Below are 25,922 nucleotides of genomic sequence, written 5' to 3'. Positions count from 1 at the left end.
AGAGGAGATGTCCTGTGCCCCAGCAGCCACCTCCCAATGGCAGTTAACTCGTCTGTGTCCCAGGGAGAATCTGGAGGGATGACCAGGGCTTCGGGAAACAAGCTGCCCAGGGTTGCAGCCATATGTGTCCATGCTCCTCCAAGATCAGTCCCATGCCCTGGGACAATGAAAGGAGGCCACAGAACCATCCAACCTTACAACCCCAGCTGCTTCAGTCACCCCCTTAAACAACAGGCCCTTTTGGGGAGGGGGGAAAGTATACAGATGGCTGGTCTGAGAAGACTCTTATTTAGATTTGGAGAGTCACCAGGTGAGATCCATGTGACAGAGGGTAAGCACTAGAAGAAAGTCCTTTCTTTAGCTTTGCCTTCCTTTTAACTATATACTCTCAGGATTCCAGTTTCAATTTAAATTCTTGGAATCAAAGGGAACTGAGATCTCCACTTTGGAGGGAAAGGACCAGAATTCTCATGAGGCTGTTCTGGATCCTCTTTCCAGGGTCTTCTGAAAACAGATACTTGCAGGTAGGGAGCACAAGCACTCCCAGAGCTCAAGCCCCTCAGAGTGCTCACAAAATTATATAGGGCTAGCAAGAAGAGAACCTCGAATAGAGATAAGCTGGACTGCTATGCGCAGGGAGGAGTTATCCGGCAAATTCTCCAGGCTGCCAACCTATCCCTGTGCTAGAAACAGAAGGCCCAGGCCCAAGGCTTGTACCCCACTTCCCCTGGGCACCTCCCAGGCATTAACCCTTGGCATAGCTGGAGCTGGCACCCAGGGCTTTGAGACGATCACCAGATCCTCACATTTCTAGCTGCTAAAACTTTCCAGACTTCATTAGTGAATTAAGTAATAGATAAATCAACACCAGATTTCTATTCTCTAAATGGCTCCTGGAGAGACTCTGTCCCTGGGCAGCAGCCCTGGGCAGCTTGTTCCTCGAGGTCCTGGTCATCCCTCCAGAATTCCCCAGGCCACAGAGCAGACTTCGTGGGGCCTCATCTTTCTCCAGTGTCCTGCCTGTCTTCTCTCCTCTCACCAAGTGTGCCAGTCACCATGGCCAGGAGGGGAGAGGGTCAGGGGTTGTTCTAAAGCAAGACTCTGAGAGCAGAGGTTTTGTTCTCTTTCTTAGCTGTAGAACACTTTTCTCAACTGAAACCATGTGCAAAGCAGATCAAAGAGAAGTCGCTCTGGTTGAGGAGAGGCCCAGACCTAGAGCACAGTCCGAGGGTGCTGCATGAGAGCCCAGCAAAAGCAGGAGGAAGGGACAGGCCTCCAGCTGGCTGCTCCTCTCCCACTCCCCAAACATACCCAGGCCGCTCGCTGCTCCTGCTGTTGGAATGGACAGTGAAGACAGTCTCATTCAGCTGGTCCCAGTAGTACTCAACACCAGAGTTTAAGGCCCTGAAAAGCAGTTGGAAAAGGTGGAGAAGAGAAGGTGAAAGGCAATCGAGAGGGAATGATAAGAACACCTTACGATTTCTGGGCTCTGTGGACCATGGCTTGGCAGTCCAGTCTCTCTTTCCTGAGTCTGGGCAGAGAGCAGGACCAGAGATGCTCCCTCATCAGGATGCTCAAAGTCGAGCAATTCAGACAACTCTCAGAGCCCAAATGCCTGGAATGGTGGTTTTAGCCTCTTCCATGCTCTTAACAAAGCCTAACTGATTCCTCCTTGGGGCTAAGAGACAGCTTAAAAAAAAAAAGAAAAACAGCATCAGAGGCAGATGGTGGGCTCTGAATATTCTTCAGACACAGAGATAAGAGCTAAGATGACAAATGAGATCCATGAATAGCTGCCAAATGTACATGCTTAGTCCTGAGGAGCAGACGTTCTGGATACAAAGACAGTGCAGGGTCTCGCCACTGGGTCTTCCCTACTGCCACAGAGCTGGGCAGGAGGAGAGTGAAGGTACCTTAACCTTTGTAATTTGCAGGGAGCTCAGAAGTCCAAGCAGAAATGAGTTCTTGCTGAATGGGACTGGCCTGTGCCACTTTGTTTTCTGGTTCTCGAGCCTCCTTTGCCAGAATTCGTGGGATAAGCAATGGGGAAAAGCACTTCTAGAGTTCAATCCCTTTAGAGTGCTCACAAAAGAGTGGAGATGGGCTGGACTGCTGTGGGCAGGGAAGAGTTATCTGGCAAGTTCTCCAGGCTGCCAACCTATCCCTGTACAGGACAATGAAGTTGTTTCTTCCGATCCCACATAGCCAGAAAGGAAGTAGTGGTCTCTCATTTTTCTATACTGAACTCCACCTCAAGTAGCAATCCTGACTGACAATGGTGGTCCCAAAATACAAGACTGCTTTGCTTTTATTTTTTATTTTTTTGAGTTGGAGTCTCACTCTGTCGCCCAGGCTGGAGTGCAGTGGCACGCTGCTCACAGCCACCTCAGCCTCGACTTGATGGGCTTAGGTGGTACTGCCACCTTAGCCTTCCAAGTAGCTGGAACTACAGACACACGCCATCACGCCCGGCTAGTTTTTTTGTGTGTGTATGATTTATTATAGAGACGAGGTCTCACCAAGTTGCCCAGGCTGGTCCTGAACCCCCAACCTCAGGCAATCCTCTCGCCTCAGCCTCCCAAAGTGCTGGGAATACAGGCTTGAGCCACCACGCCTGGCCTATTTTGCTTTTAAACACTTCTCCCTGAAGTGGTTTTACCTAGCGCCAGTCACCATGGTTGGGGGTAGAATGCTGGTGACAGCTGTAATATGCAGGGACAGGAGGTGGGAAAGAGGTGTTTTGGAGACCTTTGATTAGAGCTTTGGTGTCTGTGTAGAGATCCTGATACTGAAAACACCCAGCTCTGCTCTTAAATGGGACCGGGCATTCATGAAGAGCTCTGCTATGGTTCCCCAAATTTGTATGCTGAGGCTCTAACCCCAATGTGAATGTATCTGGAGACAGGGTCTTTAGCAGATGATAAAGGTTCAGTGAGGTCATAAAGGTGGGACCCTCATCTGACAGTGCTGTAGCTCTACAAGAGGGACAGAGAAAGATGTTTCTCTCCCTCTCTCCAGCGTGTGACGACACAGCAAGAAGGCAGCCATCAACAAGCCAGGAAGAGAGCCTCACCAGAACTGGACTATGCTGGCACCTTGATCTCAGACTTCTAGCCTCCAGAACTCTGAGAAAACACATTTCTGTTGTTTAAGCCACCCAGTGAGATTTTATTATGGCAGCCTGAGCAGACGAAGACAAACTACAACAAAAGTGAGCTATTTAACTAGAGGCCTAGATCACCCTCCTTGGACAACAGCACTTACTTCCATAAAGAGCAAACATATTGAAGTCAGTGGGTTATAAGAATCAGGCAGTAAAAGATGAGTTTGGGGAGATGATGTGAGGTGCTTCCTTCTCAAGCATGACTGGCTAGGACAGAAACCTGGCAGGGCTGATGACTGGGATATGTGCCAGGAGGCCGTGTGCAGCAAGTAAAAGGTAGCAGGACTAGGCACTGAGCCCCACACCTGTCCCTAGAAGATCACCAGGACTAGGCTTCATCTGTGGGAGTACTCACATTTTTGAAGGGAAAGAGCCACAGGCAAACAAGAGTACGCTTCCTTTTGCTGCTCTGCACCAAACCCCTCCCAAGTCCTTTCTGGGATCCTGCTGGGCTGCGGATTTGGCCATCCTTTAGAAAGGAGTATAAATGTCCCTTGGGATCCATGGGGGATTGGTTCTAAGGCCCCCCAGATTGGTATTTGTGGATGCCAAAATTCACAAATGCTCAAGTCCCTGATAAAAACCATGTCGTATCTGCATATAACCTGTGCACACCTTCCGGTATACCTCAGATACTCTCAAGATTACTCGCAATACCTAAAGCAATGTAAATGTTATGTTGTAGTTGTTATACTGACTTTTTATTTTATTTTTCATTGTTATAGTATTGTTATGTTTTGCTGTTTTTTTCCCCTGAATATCTTTGATTCATGGTTCGCTGAATCCACAAATGTGGAATCCACAGATACTGAAGGCTGACTGTATGTCCTTCTTCTAAACACTCAGCTATTTTTGTGTGGTTTGGGGAATTGTCTGAGAACAAGATGGGCACTGGAGGGCAGAGGTGAGAGAAGGCCACCTTATGTTAGGGAAAGGGAAGAGGCAAATGGCCAGAAGGCAACAGCAGAGGCCTCCAAAACAAAACCGCTACACTTTTTGGTATGCAAATTATGGCTGCATGAGGCCCTATGTGAAGCCAGCTGCCAGGAAGCTTCTGATTTATAAACTTGTCAAGATTTATTGACAGGCTGCAATACCATGTGGGTCCCTGCCAAATCTCTTTTCTGCAATTACCGCTAGCCAGGGCTGGTAAGTGACAACAAACTGTTCACACCAAACTTACAAAAACTGTGTACCGCCTGACCTGGAACCTTCCTTCCTATCTCAGAAAAGAGGCCACCAGAAGACCCCCTGTCTGGGCTGGTGGCCAAAGGGACCCCACAGGCTGTCCCATCTGGGCGGCATGCATCATCAGCTCAGAGTCATGACGTTGGCTACTTACTGATGCGACCCACTGCCTCTCTCCTTTCCTCCTCTGATCCTTTCTGCTCCCCACAAACAGGTCTGATGCTAAGCCCTGATCTGTTTTATTTTCTGTGGTCAGAGCTTGAATATAAAGAGCTCGTGGATTTGGTTTCCATTCTGGGCACTGTAACAAGGAATACAGTTTTTTTTATTTGTTTGTTTTTGAGTTGGAGTCTCTCTCTGTTACTCAGTCTGGATTGCAGTGGAAAGTTCATGACCACCACAGCCTCAACCTGCTGGGCTCAGGTGATCCTTCCACCTCAGTCTTCCAAGTAGCTGGAACTACAAGCGAGCGCCACCACACCTGGCTAATTTTTTGCTTCATTGTAGAGACGAGGTCTTGCCAAGTTGTCCAGGCTGGTCACAAACCCCTGTGCTCAGGCAATCCTCTCTCCTCCACCTCCCAAAATGCTGGCATTACAGGCATGTGCCACCACGTCTAGCTAGGAATAGAGTTGAAGACACTCTCTCTCTGGCTACTGGAACTCTAAACCTTCAATATCCAATGTCACTGGTTTCTGTCTGTGAGCTAAAGAATGACCCCAACCACCTCCTTCCTTCTTGGATCTTAGTAAGGGTGAATGAGTCACTGTTTGCTCTAGGTTCTTCCTGGAAGCTAGACAAACACACAAAGGATGAAGAGTGGGGGGCCAGGCAGGGTCATTTTTTCAAATGAACTTCTGCTAACACCTGGTTTCCTCCAACAGCATCCGGAAGCTGTGTTTCTGGGCTTAGCTCAAAAATTTCCTCACAGCAAGGATCTTCCTGGGCTCCCTGGACATAGCCTGAATGCCTCAGGGGTCACCATGCTCTCTTCATAGAAGTTCTGGCTCTGAACTTTCCAAGCTCTAGGGAACATTCCCTTTGAGAACATTCTTCTTTCACCATGGTTGAAGAGGACTGGACCACACGGTTATGTCCCTGGGAAGGACTATTTCCAAGAAGACTGGTATTTACCACCCCCACTGGCTCTGCGACAAGGGACAGAACTGGCACCTGGCTCTCATCGCCTCGCCTGAAAGACGTGGTCTCTGTGGCAATTCTGACTCCCTTTGGATTCAGAGTTATGCATTCTCCTCCTTGGGCAGTGTTGCCTGATTATAATTACTGCTTACAGCGGTAGCTCCCTGCAGGGATCGAGCAAGGGTCTTGTCAGGAGCCCCACACTCTCAGCCTACTTCTTTCTGCCAGGAGTCCTCAATTCTGTCTTCTGAGGGGACTCTGAAGAACAGTGGTCATCCTAGCAATACTGCCCCCCCAGCCCGCCCTCCATCTGTAGAGCTGACCTATGAAGCCGGAAACGGGCAAGCACCCCCTCATATCAATCTGTATTTCATACCCGCTGTGGTTATCAGTGGGGGTGTTGGCTGGGCTGGCAGGTAGTCCGAGGCACAGAAGCAGCTTGAGAAGAGTGCAGGTGGGAGAGCAAACCAAGGAGAAGGAGCCCCCTGCTACTAGGAAGGATGGGGGGATTGGGCTAGGAGCCCCCGTGACAGCTTTGTGTAGGGGCTCAAGGGTCAGCTGCTTATCTTCTCACCAGTCCTAAGATTCCTTCTACTGGAGAGAGGGAGTATTTTCTAAGAACTCTGTCTACTCTCAACTGGGTTTTAGTACCAAGAGATACCCAAGGAGCTTGTTCCCTCTGTTCTGGGCTTGGAGAGAGTCCGAGGCTAAGACAATGGAGGAGAAATCAAAAGTAGTATTGAGATAGCACAAAATGAGGTGCAGCTGCCTATGCCTGTGACAAAGGCAGACAACCACCTGTTTCAGAGGGCGGGCTCCAATCTTGGCCCAGCTGGCTGGCTGGATTCTGTGCCCTTGGGAATGGGTGTGCCACAGAGCTGTGTCACCGCAGGAGACACAGCAAGCTTCAGACAGCTGCCTATGAAAAACATAACCCCCCCCCCAGATAAAACAACCCTGAGCTCCTACTTCCCTATTTGTTCTCCTCATTCTAGGCCAGAGACCAATCACAGGGTGTTGAAAAGATGTAAACGTGCTCACTTATCCTCTCATTTTCCACAGCCTCAATCACTTGACCCGCTTAAATATCTCAAGCTGCACTCTTTACCTGAGGTCTTAAAGAACTGCAATTGACCCGCTTGGGCAGCAAGACTTCATCTCTACAATAAATCAAAAAATCAGGAGGGCGTGGTAGCGCATGCCTGTAATTCCGGCTACTTGGAAGGCTGAGGCGAAGGATCGCCGGAGCCCAGCAGGTCGAGGCTGCGGTGGCCGGGAGCAACCACTGCACTCCAGTCTGGGCGACAGAGTGAGACTCCAACTCAAAAAATAAAAATAAAAAAAAGAATTGCAATTGTGTGTTCTTGTGGAATCTTTTTCTGTGGAAGATAGTACATTGCTTTCTTCAGAATTTTAAAGGAGTTTTTGAGCAAAAAAGGTCAAAACCCAGTTATTGTTCTGGATTGGAAAGTCAGAAAGTTCAGCTCTGTCATTGGTCCACTGGGAGTCCTTGGGTGAGTCTTAACTTCTTTACCTATATATTGTTCACTGTCTTCCTTGCCTAAAGCTGCACAGAAATGAAGATGACTGAGGACTACTGAAGAACTTCGGACAAGTCATGTACATGTCAAGTTGATATGACACCTTCACATTTCCAGCCCTAAGGCTTGAGGCATTTACCAACCAGACCTGAGGAATCAGGAGAAACAGCAATACCAAAAAGGATGTACTAAACTAGTTTTCTCAAAGTCCAACACAACTTGGTGTGTGATGGGACACTACACAATGTCTCCAATGCTAGTGCCACCTCACTCAGGGAAGAGGCTCGAGTTACTGATAGGTAAGAGAATTCCCCAGGCAGCCTAAGATGGCTTAGATCTGTTGAGACTCTGGGAAGCCGGAGATGACACACAGGGAGAAAAGAGAACAATGGCAGCCAAAGCCAATTTCATGTCTGGCTGAGGGGACTGTGACTCTCACACACCAAGTATGTAGGCTAGGATTTCATACATAAAAACCTTAGTGAGACCACAACAAACTGGATATAGAGAATGTGCCTTTGTAAGAGCAGATCACTTTTGCGAGAGAGGGGGCTGGGAGCATGGTTAGTGGCAGGAGCCATAGATAGAAAAACAACACTGCTAAGGAAGGAGGTCTCAGAGAAACAGGGAAAAGCAGACCTTAACTGTGGTGTGTTGGTGAGGGTAAAATTATAGACCAGAATTGTGTGCCAGTTTAGGAAAAGATGCCTGTTAGATTCTTCTTATGGATTCCTAAGAGGAAGAGGTAAGACATTCAGCCTCATGTGCTTTGGGGGAAAAAGGTATTTCAGGACAGATCCTGGGACTACAGACAGGCCAGGAGAGAAGCAGAAGCCAACTGACCTAGCACCTAGGCTAAGAGGGGCAGAATCATGACAGAGGCAGGCTGTGTTCTGGAAAGTCACAAAGAGGTAGTGAAAGATGTTCTCTGGCGCGATCAGCTAGCAACACAAAGCAAGCTCTCAGCTCCAAGAGCAGCCTGACCAGGTCTGGCTTAGACCAGTAGCCTCCCTATGGAGGGACTCCAAAAACTTCAAAATGGAAGGCAAGAGCTGCCATAAGAACCATTTTCTTTCTCCTGGGCTGCTAATCTAACTCCGCCAACAAAGGTTTAATCATCAGCCCCCCACGAGTCCACGTGAACTGACCCAAATACATACTTTAGGAGGACTCTATTGAAAGGCAACATGAAGCCAGGCTTGGTGGCTCAGCCTGTAATCCCACGCTTTGGGAGGCTGAGGTGAGTGAATTGCCTGAGCCCGCGGGTTCAAGACCCACCTGCGCAACTTGGCAAGACCTCATCTCTACAGTAAGTCAAAAAATTAGCCGGGCGTGGTAGTGTGCACCTGTAGTTCCAGCTACTTGGAAGGCTGAGCTGAAGGATCGCCGGAGTCCAGCAGGTCGAGGCTGCGGTGGCTGGGAGCGGCCACTGCACTCTAGTCTGGGCAACAGAGTGAGACTCCAACTCAAAAAAAAAAAAGAAAGGCAACATGGACACTGCCAATAGCCAGAGACCCAGCAGACCCATCACACCACCCATTCTGTGGGAAGACTCTGCACTAGGACAGCCTGGAGGCAGAAGTGGCATTTATACAACTGGAACCCTGCAGCGTCCACATAGCAATCAGCCTGATCCATGATGAAGCACAGAGCTGCTCACTCCCCACCTGGCTGGACCTAGAAACTGATGACAAACCTGGCTGACTCCTAGGGTCTGCCTGGAGAGACTTCTAATCTCCAAAAGGCCAGAGGAAGGGCAGGATGTCATCGTGACTTAAGACAGAAATGTTTTGGCTCCTTCTCTCCTGCTCCCTACTTCAAGACCAGATAGCTGTTTTAATTTTCAGTTGAGCTTTTTACTTTGCTTTCACTATTATGAGACGGAGCTTCAAGTAGAAAGGAAAACAGGTAGGACACAGAGATAGGCTGTTAGAGATCAGTGGCTTAACAAATTAAGATTTTAACAATACTTTCCAATTTTATTTCTTATGTTAATGTCTGTGGCATTTACACAAACCCAAGACCACCTGTTGAATTTTTCAAAAAGGGTTTAAAAAAGAATCTTTGATATCTATGCTTCTGCCTGCAGGGAAACTTTAGTATCATCAGGAAATCACAGAACAAGGAAAAACAAAGAAAAAGAATACTGTCTTAGATTCAAGAAGACACAATGGTTAAATCAGTTTTTTCTACCATCCTCTGTGGGAAGAGGGACCTTTAAGGAGTGGCACTGAGAATAAGGCAGGTGGAGATTTAAATTTTCCATCTAAAAGACCCTACCTAGCCAGGTGCGGAGGCTCATGTCCCATAATCCCAGCACTTTGGGAGGCAGAGGTGAGAGGATTGCTTGAGCCCAGGGACTCGAGACCAGCCAGAGCAACCAGGTGAGACCTTGTCTATACAATAAATTTAAAAATTAGCTGGGTGTGGTGGTGTGCACCTGTGGTTCTAGCTACCTGGAAGGCTGAGGTGGAAGAATTTCCTAAGCCCAGCAGGTCAAGCCGGGAGCACACCACTGCATCCCAGCCTGGATGACAGAGTGAGACTCCAACTCAAAATAAATAAATATAGCAGGAAAACTGCCCGGGGTGCAGGTAAGAGGGGCGAGAGATATGTGGGATTGGCAGTAGTGGGAATCTGCCAGGGAAAGGAGGGGCACACCTCATCAAGGGTACCTGCATAATGAACACTTGTATGCCTTACCCCGAATTGTACCCCACATCTTTAAAATAAAAATAAGTAAGTAAGTAAATAAATGACCGGCCCCACCTAGCTGGCCAGGTTCATGGGTGAATGCTGATTACTCCAGTCCTCAGCCCAGGTAACACACAACCCCATACCTTCAGCCACTTACTCTGGTCGGCAGATCACCAGGTCTCCTTTGTTGGTTCCATATGCCAGGCCAAGCCCTGGCTCAGGCAGCCAACGGGCAGAGTTGATGCTGACATGTCTCCGCTGGTCAGCAGGCATAGGGTAAAGAACGTTGAAAACTCTCTGGGTGGAGGAGAAAGAGGGAAGAAAAAAGAAGGGGAGGAGAAACAATTTACCGAGAATAAAAAAATCCAGGGAGAAACAAATTAAGCAAAGGGAAGAAAGGAGGTGGTTAGGCTGGGAATGGGATGACTCAACTCAGGTCTGAGAACTTGGGGTAGGAGAGAGTGGGACCCTCTAATTTTGAGTAAGAACTAGGTCTCTTTTAAGAGAGACTAGGTGTAATACATGATGTGCTCTTAGAGCCTTTTAGCTAACTTCGTTGCTTTTAAGTTAACTCCCAGGAAAGTCCTGCGAAGCCCTCCACACCAGGACGGACTGCCCACAACTTTCCTCTGGTCAGACCAACCAGTGAAAGTCAACCTTAGCTGGTAGTCACGTTACCATGGAAATCACAGTGCTCTCACAGGAGAGGATGGGGGGCGCGGGGTGATAACATCAGAGAACATTCTTTTTTTTTTTTTGAGTTGGAGTCTCACTCAGTCGCCCAGACTGGAGTGCAGTGGCCGCTCCTGGCCACTGCAGCCTTGACCTGCTGGGCTCCAGCGATCCTTCCGCCTCAGCCTTCCAAGTAGTCAGAATTACAGGCATGCGCTACCACGCCCGGCTGATTTTTTGATTTATTGTAGAGATGATGTCTCACTGTCCAGGCGGGTCTCGAACCCGCGGGCTCAGGCAATCCACTCACCTCAGCCTCCCAAAGGCGTGAGATTACAGGCTGAGCCACCGAGCCTGGCCAGAGAACATTCTTAATTCATCTAATTAAAAGCAATGTTAGGCCATTGCTTTGTTAAACTCTGGTGTGGCCATTTGGCTCTTTGAGCCATGGCCGCAATGCTTTCTTAGCTTTGTCCCCTCCCCTATCTTGGAAAGGTGAATCTCCTCTCTCTCTCTGGAATTTACATTTTTAAATAAACTATACTTTCCAACCCAAAAAAAAAAAAAGCAATGTTATATCTGCTATTGTGAAGGAAACCTAAAAGGCACATTAAGATGGAGGAGGCAGGGCAAAGGGGAATCATGAATTCTCAGGCCCACGACTTCTTTCTAGATTATATAAATCATCATTAAATAGACCATTCCCTTTTTCAAAGAGAAGGATTCTTTCAATAGTGTATATCTTTCCAAGCTTATATGTTCTGGGGCACATCTTAGCTGTGTCTGGCATTTGAACTGAAGATAAAAGGTAGATTCACAGTCCCGTTGGCCATTGGCATAATATTCAGAAGCAACTCTAGTCAGAGATGGGGTAGCCACTGGAAGAATGAAAGACATGGACTTGGGCCACGCATGGTGGCTCATGCCTGTAATGCTAGCACTTTGGGAGGTGGAGGCAAGACGATTGCCTGAACACAAGTGTTCGAAACCAGCCTAGGCAACCTGGGGACTTGGTCTCTACAATAAATAAAAAAAATTAGGGCATGGTAGTGCATTTCTGTAATTCCAGCTGCTTGGATGGCTAAGGCAGAAGGATCAGCAGCCCAGCAGGCTGAGGCTGCGGTGGCCGTGAGCGTCCCACTGTACTCCAGCAACAGAGACTCCGGCTCAAAAAAAAAGACATCGGCTTTATAGCCAGAAAGACAAGTCTGGGTCCTTGAGATCACTTTATTACAACATCTCCAGATTCCACCTTAGAACAAGGACATAAATTCAAATGCTTTGAGAGATTAAAAGAGATGATGCATATAAAATGCCTGGCATGGGGCACATTCATACATGGTAACTGCTATCACTATTACCAGGAACCTGTATCTGGGGCTTCAAAAATGGTCACTGGGGGTCGGGCACAGTGGCTCATGCCTGTAATTCCAGCACTTAAGGAGGCTGAGGCGGAAGGATTGCTTGAGCCCAGGAGTTGAGGTCAGCCTGGGCAATACAATGAGACCTTGCCTCTAGAAAAATACTAAAAAATTGCCCATGTATTGTGGTGCATACCTATAATCCCAACTACTCAGGAGGTTGAGATGGAAGGACTGCCTGAGTCCAGAAGGTCAAGGTTACTGTGAGCTGTGTTTGTGCCGTTGCACTTCCAACCTGGGTGACAGAGACTCCAACTCAAAAAAAAGAAAAGTCACTGGGACCTAAGAAAAGGACACAAGCCGGGTTCAGTGGCTCAGCCCGTAATCCCGCGCCTTTGGGAGGCTGAGGTGAGTGGATTGCCTGAGCCCGCGGGTTCGAGACCCACCTGGGCAGCGAGACCTCATCTCTACAATAAATGAAAAATCAGCTGGGCGTGGTAGTGCGCGCCTGTAATTCCGGCTACTTGGAATGCTGAGGTGGAAGGATCGCCAGAGTCCAGCAGGTTGAGGCTGCGGTGGCCGGGAGCGGCCACTGCACTCCAGTCTGGGAGACAGAGTGAGACTCCAACTCAAAAAAAAGAAAAGGACACAAAGCTAAGTCTATACACTGCAGTTCACTTTCCTTTTAGCTTCTCCTGTTTTTAATCTATAAAATATGGATGAATTTCATCTGTCTTTACCTGCTCCTAAGGCTGATGAAGAGGAAAGAAATGAGTATAATTTAGAAAGTAATATTCATAAAATGAATTTAAGGTGGTGCAATAATGATGATTTTTCTGATTATCCTGATGAGGGAGGGAGGGAAAGAAGAGACTGAGCTTCACTCCATTTATGCAAACCAAGCCATATACAGCCCTGGGTTTTAGTACTTTGGGGACCTGTCTGAAAGGCCTTTGAAGACAACAGCATGTGTGTTCAATATGCTGACACACACATAGAGAATCTTGTTATGAGCAATCTTTCAGGTGTTGTGGTGCTGAGAAACGTGCCTGGGTACTAATGGCAACCTTTCAGAAGCGCCTTGTTATGGTCCTGAGGTCTCATGGGCCTTTGACAGACATGGGGTTGGTTCAGGTTGGAGGCCCAGGTCTGCTGTGTCCCTGTGGCATTTAGAGCCTCCTTTGTCCTCCCTAAATCTGTGATCTGAGAAGACTTTTTTTTTTTTTTTTGAGTAGGGGTCTCACTCCGTCACCCAGGCTGGAGGGCAATGGCATGCTCACAGCCACTGCAGCCTGACCTGCTGGGCTCAGGTGATCTTCCACCTCAGCCTTCCAAGTAGCTGGAACTACAGGTATGCACCACCATGCCCAGCTTATTTTTTTATTTATTGTAGAGATGAGGTCTCGCCAAGTTGCCCAGGCTGATCTCAAACCTGTGGGCTCAGGCAATTGTCTCACCTTGGCCTTCCAAAGTGCTGGGATTATAGGCGTGAGCCACTACACCTGGCCAAGAAGACTTTTAAAAAAAGAGTCCAGGCTGGGTGCAGTGGCTCAAGCCTGTAATTCCCAGCACTATGGGAAGCCAAGGTGAGAAGATTGCCTGAGCCCACAGGCTTGAGACCAGCCTGGCCAACTTGGTGAGACCTCATCTCTACAATTAAAAAAAAAAAAAGCCAGGGTCGGTGGCTCAGCCTGTAATCCCGTACCTTTGGGAGGCTGAGGTGAATGGATTGCCTGAGCCCACGGGTTCGAGACCCGCCTGGGCAGCGAGACCTCATCTCTACAATAAATCAAAAAAACCAGCCAGGCGTGGTAGCACATGCCTGTAATTCTGGCTACTCGGAAGGCTGAGGGGAAGGATCGCCAGAGCCCAGCAGGTGGAAGCTGCAGTGGCCAGGAGCGGCCACTGCACTCCAGTCTGGGTGACAGAGTGAGACTCCAACTCAAAAAAAAAAAAAATTGCCAGTTTTGGTGGCAAGCGCCTATGTTCTGGCTACTTGGAAGGCTGAGGTGGAAGAATCACCTGAGCCCAGAAGGTTGATGCTGGGGTGGCCATGAGCATGCCACTACACTCTAGACTGGGTGACGAAGTGAGACTCAAACTCCAAAAAAAAAATAAAAAGACTCCAGACCAGATGTGGTGGCTCATGTCCACACTTTGGGAGGCTGAGGTGGGAGGACTACTTTAGGCCAGGAGTTTGAGACCAGCCTGGACCACATGATGAGACGCCATCTCTAAACAAAAAAAATATATATAGGGCAACCCCCTTGGGTCCCCTCCCACTGTGGGAGTTTTTCTGTCCTCTCAAGAAATCCTGCTTAAAAAATTAAAAAATGAAAATAAATACATGTATTTCTAAAAATAAAAAAGAGGCCAGATACCTTCAACACAGTGAGAATTCATCTCTACTTAAAAAAAATTTTTTTTTGGCCAGGCGTGGGCTCAAGCCTATAATCCCAACACTTTGGGAGACCGAGGCAAGAGGACTGCCCGAGCCCGCAGGTTTGAGACCAGCCTAGGCAACAAGGGCAGACCTCGTCTCTACAACAAATCAAAAAATTAGCCAGCCAAGGTAGTACGTGCCTATAGTTCTGGCTACTTGGAAGGCTGAGACGGAAGGATCACCTGAGCCCAGCAGGTCGAGGCTGCAGTGGCCGGGAGCATACTGCTGCACTCCAGCCTGGGTGACAGAGTGAGACTCCAACTCAAAAAAAAATTTTTTTTAAATAAATAAATACATAAATAGAAGAGTCAAATTAAATTTATGAATTCCTTAGTTATCTAGAATGTGGTTGTTTGATCTTTAGAGCATCTCCTCCATATATGTATATGACACATGCAAATACAGTCAGTATTTTGGGAACCCATCGGCATCAGTATACCAGCTAGTGTCGCTTATTTATTTATTTGGGTCAGAGTCTCACTCTGTCACCCAGACTGGAGTGCAGTGGCATGCTCACAGTCACCGCAGCCTCGACCTGCTGGGCTCAGGTGATCCTTCCGCCTCAGCCTTCCAAGTAGCTGGAACTAGAGGCATGCACCACCACACACCGCTAATTTTTTGATTCATTATAGAGATGAGGTCTTGCCAAGTTGCTCAGGCTGGTCTCGAACCGATGGACTCAGGCAATCCTCTTACCTCGGCTTCTCAAAGTGCTGGGATTACAGGCTTGAGTCACCGCATCCAGCTTCAGTGAATTTTCTTTTGGATATTTTATTCAACATGTTTGCCCATTTCATGATGGGTAATTTATAAGCACGTCTGCCCACATCTCACTGGGTGTTCAGCAGTTTCTGACCAAAAGTGGCATGAACTCCAAGCCCCACCCTCCCTATTCACTAGATCTTGCCCCAACATTCCCCCCACCCCCATGAAACATCCTCAAAGGAAAACGTTTTGCTGATGTGGAAGAGGTGAAATTAAAATAATGAAAATAAATACATATATTTATTTTTAGTGCAGAAGCACTAAAAAGCATCAAAACCCGAGTTCAAAAACTGTTTTGAGTAGTAGAAAAAGCATCTCGATAGGTGTACTGCATCAAACGGAGAGTACTATGAAGGTGACTGAAGTTTAAATATAAAAGAATACATAATTTTTCATAAATAAATTCTGGGTTTTTTTGGTCCCCCTCTGTACTACTGACTTGCTTCTTACTATCAATTTGATTTTGAGTATAGGAACTTGTCTTGGGGCCAAAACCCTCAAGAGGCCAATATGATAGATGAGCCCCGCTTAGGTGAGACAAGGTTACAGAGTGACCGAAAAGAAGTAATTAAAGGCTGAGACTTCCAGACCTTGCTAGTTGCTTCCCAACTTTGAGGTTCAGGAGTCATGAGGGCATCAATTTGTCCTCTGGCTATGGCACCCTCTCATGCCCAAACACTTCAAGAGTGCTGAAAGGGCAGCCTCAAGTGCCCATCTCCTCCAGTGTTTGGGTATTAGGCTAAATCCTGCTTTGTGGCAGGAAGCCAGAAAATGCCACGTGAAGATCAGCAGCCTCCAGAATTCCTGATAAACGCCTGCTTGCTTATCACACTCCAGTGCAGGTGGGAAGGAAGATGAGGCCAAGGCCTATGGGGGGAGAGGCACACAGGGTGCATGATGGGTAGGAATGACGGATTTGCAGATCCGAGGTCAGTTGGTCTAACCCTCCTCATTTCACACATGCCTGAAGCTTAAGAACACTTGAGCAATGAGAATCTGGTCCATTTTTAAAAGCACCCAGAGACATTGTTTTCACTACTTTCCCTGGCCAAAGCTGAAAAGCTCACAATATGCTACACTAAGGGGAAAGACTTCTCACAATTAGTTAGCCCTAGAGATGAGTCTATTTGAGCAACAAGTTTCCTAAAACTAACAGATGGTTTTATGGGTTTGTCTACCAGTGTTTTGGCCACTTATGGTTTTGGTCATCAGTCTTTCTAACCTGGAGACTGGGTGAGCTGTGAGTCTCTTTTTAGGTTTTGATGGTGACTAGCTCTGTAAACCCAAGGGTCATCAGTACTGACAAGAAAGAACTGCGACAGTATAAAAGATGACTCTGAGGCCAGGCATGGTGGCTCACGCCTATAATCCCAGCACTTTGGGAGGCCAAGGTGAGAGGACTGCCTGAGCCCACGGGATAGAGACCAGCCTGGGCAACTTGGTGAGACCTCATCTCCTCAACAAGTCAAACAATTAGCTGGGCGTGGTGGCGTGTGCCTATAGTTCCAGGTTGAGGCTGCGGTGGCCGGAAGCATGCCACTGCCCTCCAGTCTGTGTGACAGAGTGAGACTCCTACTCAAAAATACATATATATGACTCTGGTCTTCACTTAAAGGTACCCAAAATACATCCTAAGTAAAGGTTTCCTTATCATTAGTCAGGTGCCCTGACCCTCTCCATGGGATGTTAACAACAAAGCTGGGGGGGCCTGCTGAATACCCACTCCAACCCTGCCCTTCTCTCTGACAAAAGAGATGTCCTGTGAAGCCACAACACCAAATCCTATTATACCTGAGGAGGATTACCAGGACCTGAGGACCTTTTGCAAGGCCAAAGACAAAATCCAGCTGCTGACTCATGACGGAAAAGTCCTAGTTTCACCTGTCTTAACTGTAGCTATTCCCAAGTACATGACAAATGCTGACAGCAGCCCCTCCTTCCCAAAGTAGATTGTTCCCATTTCTGTCTAGCATCTATGAAGGGAAATAGAATCAATATGCTAGAAGGAACAAATTTCTTAGAGTTAGTGCAGTCTCAGCATGTCAATAGGGAATGAGTCAGGTCGCCAAGATCTTTATGGTTCTAAGGGAATAGAAGAAGATAATGATCCCACCACTTCTGGCATCCAAGACAATCTCCTGTATCATTTGCCTCTCCATCCCTCACAAGCTAACAGGAAGCAGGAGCAGTAACAGTGTCCTGATGAAAACTGAAGGAGTCTTGCTTCTCGTTCACAGACAGGAAAAGAATAAGAGGGAGCCAGAGAAGGTCAGTGGGAAACCTTCTCTTCATTTTAAAATTCAGAGGAAAAAGGTTTTGCAGGCCTCATCAAGATGTTTATTTTTCCTGCTGCATGTCAATAGAGTTCCAACCATTAGTCCAAGTAGCAAACTGCATTGTTCAGATCAGCCCAGATAAGAAGCTAGAAGAAAAAACTCTGTGGTTATTTTGTTTTCATTGGGAATGTCATCAACTACAAAGTCAGAATCTTGCAATGGTAGATCTCCTCTAAAGACAACAGAAGGTGGCTGGAGAAGGGGCAACTAGAAATGGAGGCTGGAAGGGCATCAAAGAAGGTGAAAGGCGCAAAGCGTGAGCCAAGGGGGATTTGAGGGAAAAAGGAACTGTGAGGACAAATGCCTTCTGGGTAATGACAGGAATCAAGGAAGTCTTTAAGTTGTAAGCAAGGGTTACTAGAAGAGAACCAACTTTCTGAGAAGAGGGAAAAATAATGGAAAGCAAATGCTAAGAGACAGCTGAGCTTTCCACTAGAGATAGATGATTACATATCCTGTCACAGGCCGAGAAATGCACATATTCCCAGAGCAGGCAGAGGAAGAGACACTGTGGACATCTTTTTCTTTCTTTTGAGCTGTTGATCTGCTTAAATGTTTGAATTAGTGGAGTTTCTTCACTCCTAGGAAATTTTTTTTTTTGAGTTGGAGTCTCACTCTGTTGCCTAGGCTGGAGTGCAATGGCACACTCACGGGCACCCCAGCATTAACCTTCTGGGCTCAGGTGATCCTTTCGCCTCAGCCTTCCAAGTAGCCGGAACTACAGATGGGTGCTACCACACCTGGCTAATTTTTAAAAATTTATTGTAGAGATGAGGTATCACCAAGTTGCTCGGGCTGGTCTCGAACCCGTGGGAGAATGTTTTTTAAAAGAAACTTTTATTTCTTCTTTTTTGTTTGTTTGTTTTGGAGACAGGGTTGCCCAGGTTGGAGCGCAGTGGCACAATAATGGCTCACTGCAGCCTCTAACTCCTGGGCTCAAGCAATCTTCCAGCATCGCCTCTGGAGTTGCTGAGACTACGGGTGCACAGCTAATTTTTCTAGAGATGAGGTCTTGCTATGTTGCCCAGACTGGTCTCCTACTCCTGGGCTCGAGCAATCTGCCCGTCTCTGCCTCTCAAAGTGCTGAGATTACAGGTATGAGCCACTGTGCCCAGCAAAGACCTTTAATTTCTTTTACTGTCTCCAAGCCTTCTTTATATTCTATTGGAGTTTGGAACTCATAGAATGTTTTTATTTATCAAAAATTTTTATTTTTATTTAGTTTTAATTTAATTGTATTTGGTTTTGAGTTGGAGTCTCATTCAGTCGCCCAGACTGGAGTGCAGTGGCCGCTCCCGGCCACTGCAGCCTCGACCTGCTGGGCTCCAGTGATCTTCCATCTCGGCCTTCCAAGTAGTTGGAACTACAGGCGCGCAGTACCACGCCTGACTAATTTTTTTGATTTATTGTAGAGATGAGGTCTCGCCAAGTTGCCCAGGCAGGTCTCGAACCTGCAGGTTCAGGCAATTCACTCACCTCGGCCTCCCAAAGCACGGGATTACGGGCTGAGCCACCGAGCCCGGCCGATGCAATTTTTAAAGTGATTATTTTAAAACAAGAATCAGATACCAAGTTAGCTACCTCTCTCCTTTCATTCAGTTGAAGCGGGAATGAATTTGTCTAGATCCTACTTGTCCAAACCAATGCTCTCCTGGCAGAAAAGAAGACAAACAGTTCCTTAAAAAAAAAAAGCTCTGAATTTGTTGCCCTTTGTTGTTATTGACAACGTGCTGCCTTGAAGGCATTACTAAGCAACCTCCTGTGACTTGTTGAAGTCCTGTAAGCTTCATCTTATTCAGTTGTTCCTCAAGGAGACTTAAGGACAGACAGAGGACAGGTATTTTATATTTCAACTGGCCTGATGCTTTCCAAAGGCCACCTCTGACCATTAGGATCCAAGCACAGAGATTACTTCAGCTGACGGATATACTTCTGGGCTAACTGAAATACTGAGGTACTCTCTGCTTCTGGATCTTCCAGAAATTAAAATAACTGGTTGGATGCAATGCCTCATGCCTGTAATTTCAGTGCTTGGGGAGAGTGAGATCAGCCTGTAATTTCAGTGCTGGAGGCCAGGATTCTGAGACCAGCCTTGGAAACAGTGAGACCCTACCTCTATAATACACATATATATGCAGAGCTGGGCATGGTGGTATACACCTATATCTTAGCTATTCAGGAGCCTGAGGTGGGAGGACTGCTGCAGTCCAGGTTTGACACTGCAGTGAGCTATGACTGCACCACTGCACTTCAGTCTGGGTGACAGAGAGAGAACCTGTCAAGAAAAGAAATTAAAATAATTCATTTCTTCTGTTTCCACATCTCTGAACACAAGTTCTTGAACTTCCTTGGCTTTCCAAATCTCAGAGAAAATGGTCTAATGAGTTCTACAGATTCACCCTGGATAAGAGAGTCTTTCCATATATTTTGCTTGATCTACTTTTTTTTTTTTTTAAAAGGAAGCATTTCTCTGTTAAGCCCCTTAAATACATTCAGTTTTTACAAATACAAGAATTGGTCTTCCTACCAATTCTTGAAAAAACAAAATGTTTTGCCTTTCATCTTTGAAACTACCTACTGGGAACCTGTGAGACATGAGGATGTCTTAGTGCTGGGACTAGAACCCTGAGAAACTACTGATATTGGTTAGAACTGTGGAAATGACCAAGACTCTCCCTATTTTTAGAAGAATTATCTCACTAGAACCTTCATTCAATACAGTTTACTGAGTGATGTGCTAGTCACAGCGATGGTGATGGTGAGCACGGTGTATGTGCATGCATGTGCAGGGAAACCCATGGCACAAGATGTCAAAGCAACACACATTTTCAAGACAAATGTTGAGTGCCTCCTGCAGCTCAGCCCAGTGAAGGCTGGGGATAAGGCAGTGAAAAGGCGAGCCAGGCTAACATGGCTGGGGATAAGGCAGTGAGACAGAGAGCCAGGCTAACATGGAAGCACTATGAAGGCAGGGACCAGGTCCATTTTGCTCATCTATGCTTTCCTAGATCAATGGCAGGGGTGCAATAAAATTTTCTTGAATGAAAAGGATAAAATGAGGTACAGACTGCACTCTACTAAGAAGTCACAGAGGAAAAAAATTGTCAAGAGTTCAGTGAACCTGTTATGGAAAAATTCTTCCAAATGAATGGCTTTGACTGCAGTTCTAATGTTTACTTTTTATTTTTTAATCTTGCCCCCTCCCTTCTCTGACAAATTGCACCAGAGACACCTCTTACTTCTCCCATACCCCCACCCTTTTCCTACAATGTTCTGAAGAAAAGAACTTTTTGAGGATAGATTCTTTGTACCACATCTCAGAAGTCAACTTTAAGATAATTGCGGCGGAAGCAGCTTTTAATCAACTGACAGGCAGCTTTAAAAAAATTAATGAGGACAAAATCTTAGGAAGGAGCAAATCATTTCTGACAACAAAGCCATCTCTCTTTTATCCCAGTTCTCCTTGAAGAAATAGTACCCTTCCAGGACACGAAAATAAAATATCTTTATTTTTGGTATTGCCACCCCCAAGGCCAGACAAGATTAAGAAGAGGCTCAGTTTCCTTAGATTTCTAGAGAATACTCTACATTGAACTAGAGTTCTAGGTCACTTTTGAAAATCAAACTTTTAGAATCCACGGAAGTACAGATGATTAGGATTATATTACAAGTTCAATTCAAGGGCAGTGAAGGAGAAAGTCATATTAAAGATCATATATTGATAAATAAAGCTAGGATAGGTCAAAAGGGCATATAAAGTGAAGTTATATACATGCTGGTCAGTGCTGACGGCACTGGGAACCCACCTTAACCAAGGATCTAAGCTATAATTGGAGTTACGACTGTTTTTTCCTTAAGTTGGGGTCTCATTCTGTCACCTGGGCTGGAGTGCAGTAACATGATCATGGCTCACTGCAGCATTGACCTTAACCTCTCAAGTCGATGGGAATATAGACGTGTACTTATACTGAATAACTTTTTGATTTTTTTTGTAGAGATGAGGTTTTGCTGTGTTCCCCAGGCTGGTCTCAAACTCCTAGGCTCCAGTAATCCTCCCTCCTTGGCCTCCCAAAGTGCTGGGATTACAGTCACGTGCCACCATGCCTGGCTAATATATTGATTTTTTTGTAAAGACATGGTCTTGCTATGTTACCTAGGCTGGTCTCAAATTTCTGGGCTCAAGCAATCCCTCCGCCTTGGCCTCCCAACATGCTGGGATTACAGGTGCGTGCCACTGTGTCTAGCCAAATTATGACTAATTTGAGCACTCTGGATTACCAAGCCTTTTCTATGGTTCATTTTAATGTACTTATAATAATCATCATCACCTGATTATTATCACTAGGCTCTGTAAAGATGGCTAGGAAATAGTATAAAAGAAAGCAAGTCACCTAATGTTTCTTTACAGCCAGGATAACAGACACTTAAGATAATAAGTATCATAGTAGCGGGTTCGCAACCAGCCCAGGCAACTTGGCGAAACCTCGTCTCTACAATAAATAAGAAACTAGCCGGGCATAGTAGCGTGCACCTGTAGTTCCGGCTACTCGGAAGGCTGAGGCAGAAGGACCGCTGGAACCCAGGAAGTCGTCACTGGGGTGGCTGTGAGTGTGCCACTGCACTCCAGCCTGGGTAATGGAGTGAGACTCCAACTCAAAAAAACAAAACAAAAACAAAACAACAACATATTAGACACCTCCCATCCAAGAACAGGAGTGAGGTGAATGTTGGGAAAGGAACTCAAGCAATACTCCTTCAGATGAGGAAGGGCTGGGAGAAAAGATAGAGGCCTTGCTACTCACTCTTTAAACCAAAAGCATCTCTCTATATTTTAGTACATAGGCAAATAGGCATGGGCTTTCAGGCAAAAGCCTGAGTAAAGTTAAATGTGGGCAGGTAAAAATTTGAATCAGAATTGGGAAAAGGCATCACAGCATTAGCCCTTAAGGTCCTCAAGGTGCCACCACTAGGACACTAGCATGATCCAGAAAAGCTTAGGGCAGAAGGTACTCCTCAGTGTCTCAACATCTGGAAATATCTGAAAGATCTGGTTAATAGGAGCCATAGAAGTACACCAGATGATGTTTCAGAGACAGGGTGAGAACAAAAATAGAAAGGACAAAACTATATTGATAGGTGAAGCCTAACTGTAATTTCTCTGCAATCAATGGTTGGTTCTCAACCTTAAATTAGTGTGCAGGATCATCTGGAAGGCTTGTTAAAACATGCATGGCTGTGTGGGAGCTGAGAATCTGCATTTCTAAGAAATCATCCTTGGTGATGCTGATGTGGTCTCCTGGGACCACACATTGAGAACTCCTGCCCAGTCAGAGGTGGGTGGGTTGTGGATCTGTAACAAAAATGGTAGCTAATATGCTTTCCTCCCTGCTGCCTGGGACCTGTTGAGAGTGAAGGGGATGTATATTGTTAGAGCTCTAGAGGGAGAAGGTGTACAGGAGCAGGTCACCACTTAACTGAAGAACTCAGGGTCCAAAAGAGAAAAGAAAGAGAGGGGAAGAAGAGAAGAGAAAGAGAAGGAAAGGAGAGGAGAAGAGGAGCAGAGGGAGAGAGATGGATGCTCTCTTGTCAACACGCCTCCAAACTATCGATCTGTCTGGGTAACACTCACTCAACCCTTGAATACAGTTTGACTATATAGCCACAAAGAAAAGGCTTTCAATAAACTGACCCTTATGATTTGAGACTTTGCCTTGAAGAGGGCAATACTGTTCCACAGAGAAAGGGGAGCTAAACTGCTTTCTGTCCTGGAGCTCCATGTCCCCTGACCAAGTCAAATGAAGGTGTCCTTATTCATTACTTCTGCCAATAAAAGACCAAGAGGAAAGCAAACCAACACTGGTGAGATTCAAGTTCTTAGTGCCTCTAAGATCTGTAGGGATTACACAGTGAGGAAGCTTACACTTATTAAACCGCTTATATGCCTACAATCCCTACCTGTTGGGGGTTAGTCCATGTATCAGGGGAAGAATACACACCTGTGAATTCCCCAGTTGAAAGCACTAATCTTTATTCCTGTTTTCTAGCTCAAAATGCCCTAGCATCACCAGTGTCCTTGAGCTTCCCTGCCCCCATCATAGACTTCTGCCCCAATTCCTAAGTAACATAGCACTTATTATGATACAAACTAGAAGGACAGTTTGGTATATGACTACTTCTAGTTTCATTGGCAATTTTGTATTTTTGCTATTATGCTTTCACTTGGTTACAACAAAGTTATTATAATGAGCAAGTTGCCACTGTTTTAGAAAATTAATTGCAGTCTCTGTTACAATATTGTGCCTTGTTCCAATTAGAAAATGAAAGCCAAGAGGGAACACAGGCAGTTTAGTGTTTTGAGAATTCAGTAAAACTTCAGCTCGGCAGTCTCAAAAAGCCTAACTTAAAAACAAAACAAAAATTTAACAAAAAGCCCTCACTGGCTCAAGTAAAAGGGAGTCAGACAGAAAATAAGACTCTGAGTCATAGAGAGTGTATATCCAGTCTGGAAGACTCTCAAATGGACAGAGGAAAGGGAAAGATAAAATATGTGCCCAGTTGTATTTTTCCTGATTTGCCAATCATTAACAATGGGAGGACTAGACTCAGTAAGCAGAGAAAGGAAATATCAAAAGGACCCTAGATCCTAGAAATAAGGACAAAAGTTAAAATGACTCAACATGGGGAAGAAAAGACTCCAGCACATACAGATATTCAAGGAGAAACCTGGAAAGCAGCAACAGCTGAGAAAAGATGGGAGGTGAAGAGTAGACAGCCAAAAAGCTGAGTTTGGTAGGAAATAGAACACAAACACCACCGCGCCTACAATAAAATTAGCAAAGAATCAAAGCACCACGCATAAAACCACCATGGCAAGTAAACCTGAGACTGTGTCTCTGCCTTGCTGAGGCGGCTGAGAGAAGAAACCTAAAATGAAGGAAGTAGATACTAAAAACAGCAGTTCTCAACCTCAAAAAAGTGTATCAGAAAATCATCTGGAAAGCTTGCTTTTTGGGTTTTTTTTTTTTTTTTAACATCCTGGGTCCCTCTGCCTCCCATTCTTATTCTACTTTTAGGTCTGACGTACATCTGTACTTTAATGAGAATCCCTGTAGTTCAAATGCAGCTATCCGAGAAGCACAGTTTGAGAAGCACTAACCCAGAGGTCTGAAGAATTGCTTAGAATAAGTACACCAAGGCTAATGGCAATTAGCAATTCATTTTCGGAAGAGTTTTCGTATGGCATTGTGTCAGAGATTATCTCTTGGGGAGAGATGTCACTTAGTGGGAATTAAAATGAATCATTGTTCTCCTGGGACTGTCTGTTGGTCCAACAAGTTCACCTCTCTGAATTATACCACAGTGAATTCCAAGAGGTAACACCAAAGAGAAAGGGAGTTCTATATAGAGAAGCTCTAGGACAGGCCTATTACCCATGAAAGCATTCCTCCAAGGCCCAAGCTTGACATCACAGATGGAGACACCAACCTATACTTACCTGTGCAAAGAGGGAGATATGCTACTGTCCCATTAAACCCTTGCTCCCTGTTCTCAGACAAAAATTCACTTCTTGCCTTAAATGGTGTATAAATAGCACAGCTATCCCCAAAAGCTGGTGTCTTCCCTTCCACCAATCATTGAATTCATAGACATTTGCTCAGTGATTTAGTGCCTTTGGGCGAAAGTGGCAACCAAGACCTGGAAAACCAGAAACCTTTCTGTAGCATGGGGGTTTAAAGTCAGACTGGATGGACACTAGGTTGAGTAAAACCTTGTTGAGATGACTTGATCCTGTCTCTTGGGTGAGAGGAACACTACTAGCCAAATGGAAACTTTCTAGTTACTTCAGCTCCTTCTCCTAGAGCCAGATGCCTATTGAGAATCAGAAAAAGGTAGCCATCGTTTGCTAATAAGCACTGACCAGGCCAGGCCATGTGCCAGGCTGCTATGCTTTCCTAAGCTTTGGCCCCCCTACCCTACTTTGAAAAAGTTCTTAGTGCCTCTAGGATCTGCAGGGATTACGCAATAAGGAACTTTACACTTATTAAACCACCTACAGTCCCCACCTGTTGGGGGGTTGGTCCATGTATCAGGGGAAGAATACACACCTGTGTATTCCCCAGTTGAAAGCACTAATCTTTATTCCTGCTTTTTAGTTCAAAATGCCCTAGCATCACCAGTGTCCTCGAGCCTCCCTGCCCATCGTAGACTTCTGCCTCTCTCTCTCTCTCTCTCTCTCTCATTTACTTTCTTTCTTTCTTTTTTGAGTTGGAGTCTCACTCTGTTGCCCAGGCTAGAGTGCAATGACACACTCAGGGCCACTGCAGCCTTGACCCTTCAGGGCTCAGGTCATTCTTCCACCTCAGCCTTCCAAGTAGCTGGAACTACAGTACAGGCGTAAGTCACCACACCTGGCTAATTTTTTTATTTATTGTAGAGACGAGGTCTTGCCAAGATGCCCAGGCTGGTCTCGAACCCCTGGGCTAGGCAATCCTCTCACCTCCACCTCCCAAAGTGCTAGGATTATAGGCGTGAACCACCTACCCAGCTACTTTCTAAATAAACTATATTTTCTAATCTTAAAAAAAAAAAAAAAGGCTGGGCTCGGTGGCTCAGGCT

At 46.1% G+C, this 25,922-nt stretch overlaps 1 protein-coding gene across 1 annotated transcript in view; it reads right to left on the bottom strand.

The window, feature by feature from the left end:
• AMBRA1 (autophagy and beclin 1 regulator 1) overlaps nt 1–25,922 on the bottom strand; it is a 203,444-nt gene that overhangs the window by 8,401 nt on the left and 169,121 nt on the right. The window contains exons 15-16 of the mRNA XM_021716181.1: nt 9,887–10,026; nt 1,312–1,404 (exon numbers count right to left, since the gene is read on the bottom strand). Coding sequence (XP_021571856.1) covers nt 1,312–1,404; nt 9,887–10,026 — 233 coding nt within the window. The remainder of the gene's footprint in view (nt 1–1,311; nt 1,405–9,886; nt 10,027–25,922) is intronic.

Source organism: Carlito syrichta, unplaced genomic scaffold (assembly GCF_000164805.1).
Source record: "Carlito syrichta isolate Samal-C Ts95f unplaced genomic scaffold, Tarsius_syrichta-2.0.1 Scaffold308253, whole genome shotgun sequence".
NCBI lineage: Eukaryota > Metazoa > Chordata > Mammalia > Primates > Tarsiidae > Carlito > Carlito syrichta.
Note: the sequence above shows the minus strand (reverse complement) of the source record. Positions and strands in the feature narration are given on the sequence as shown.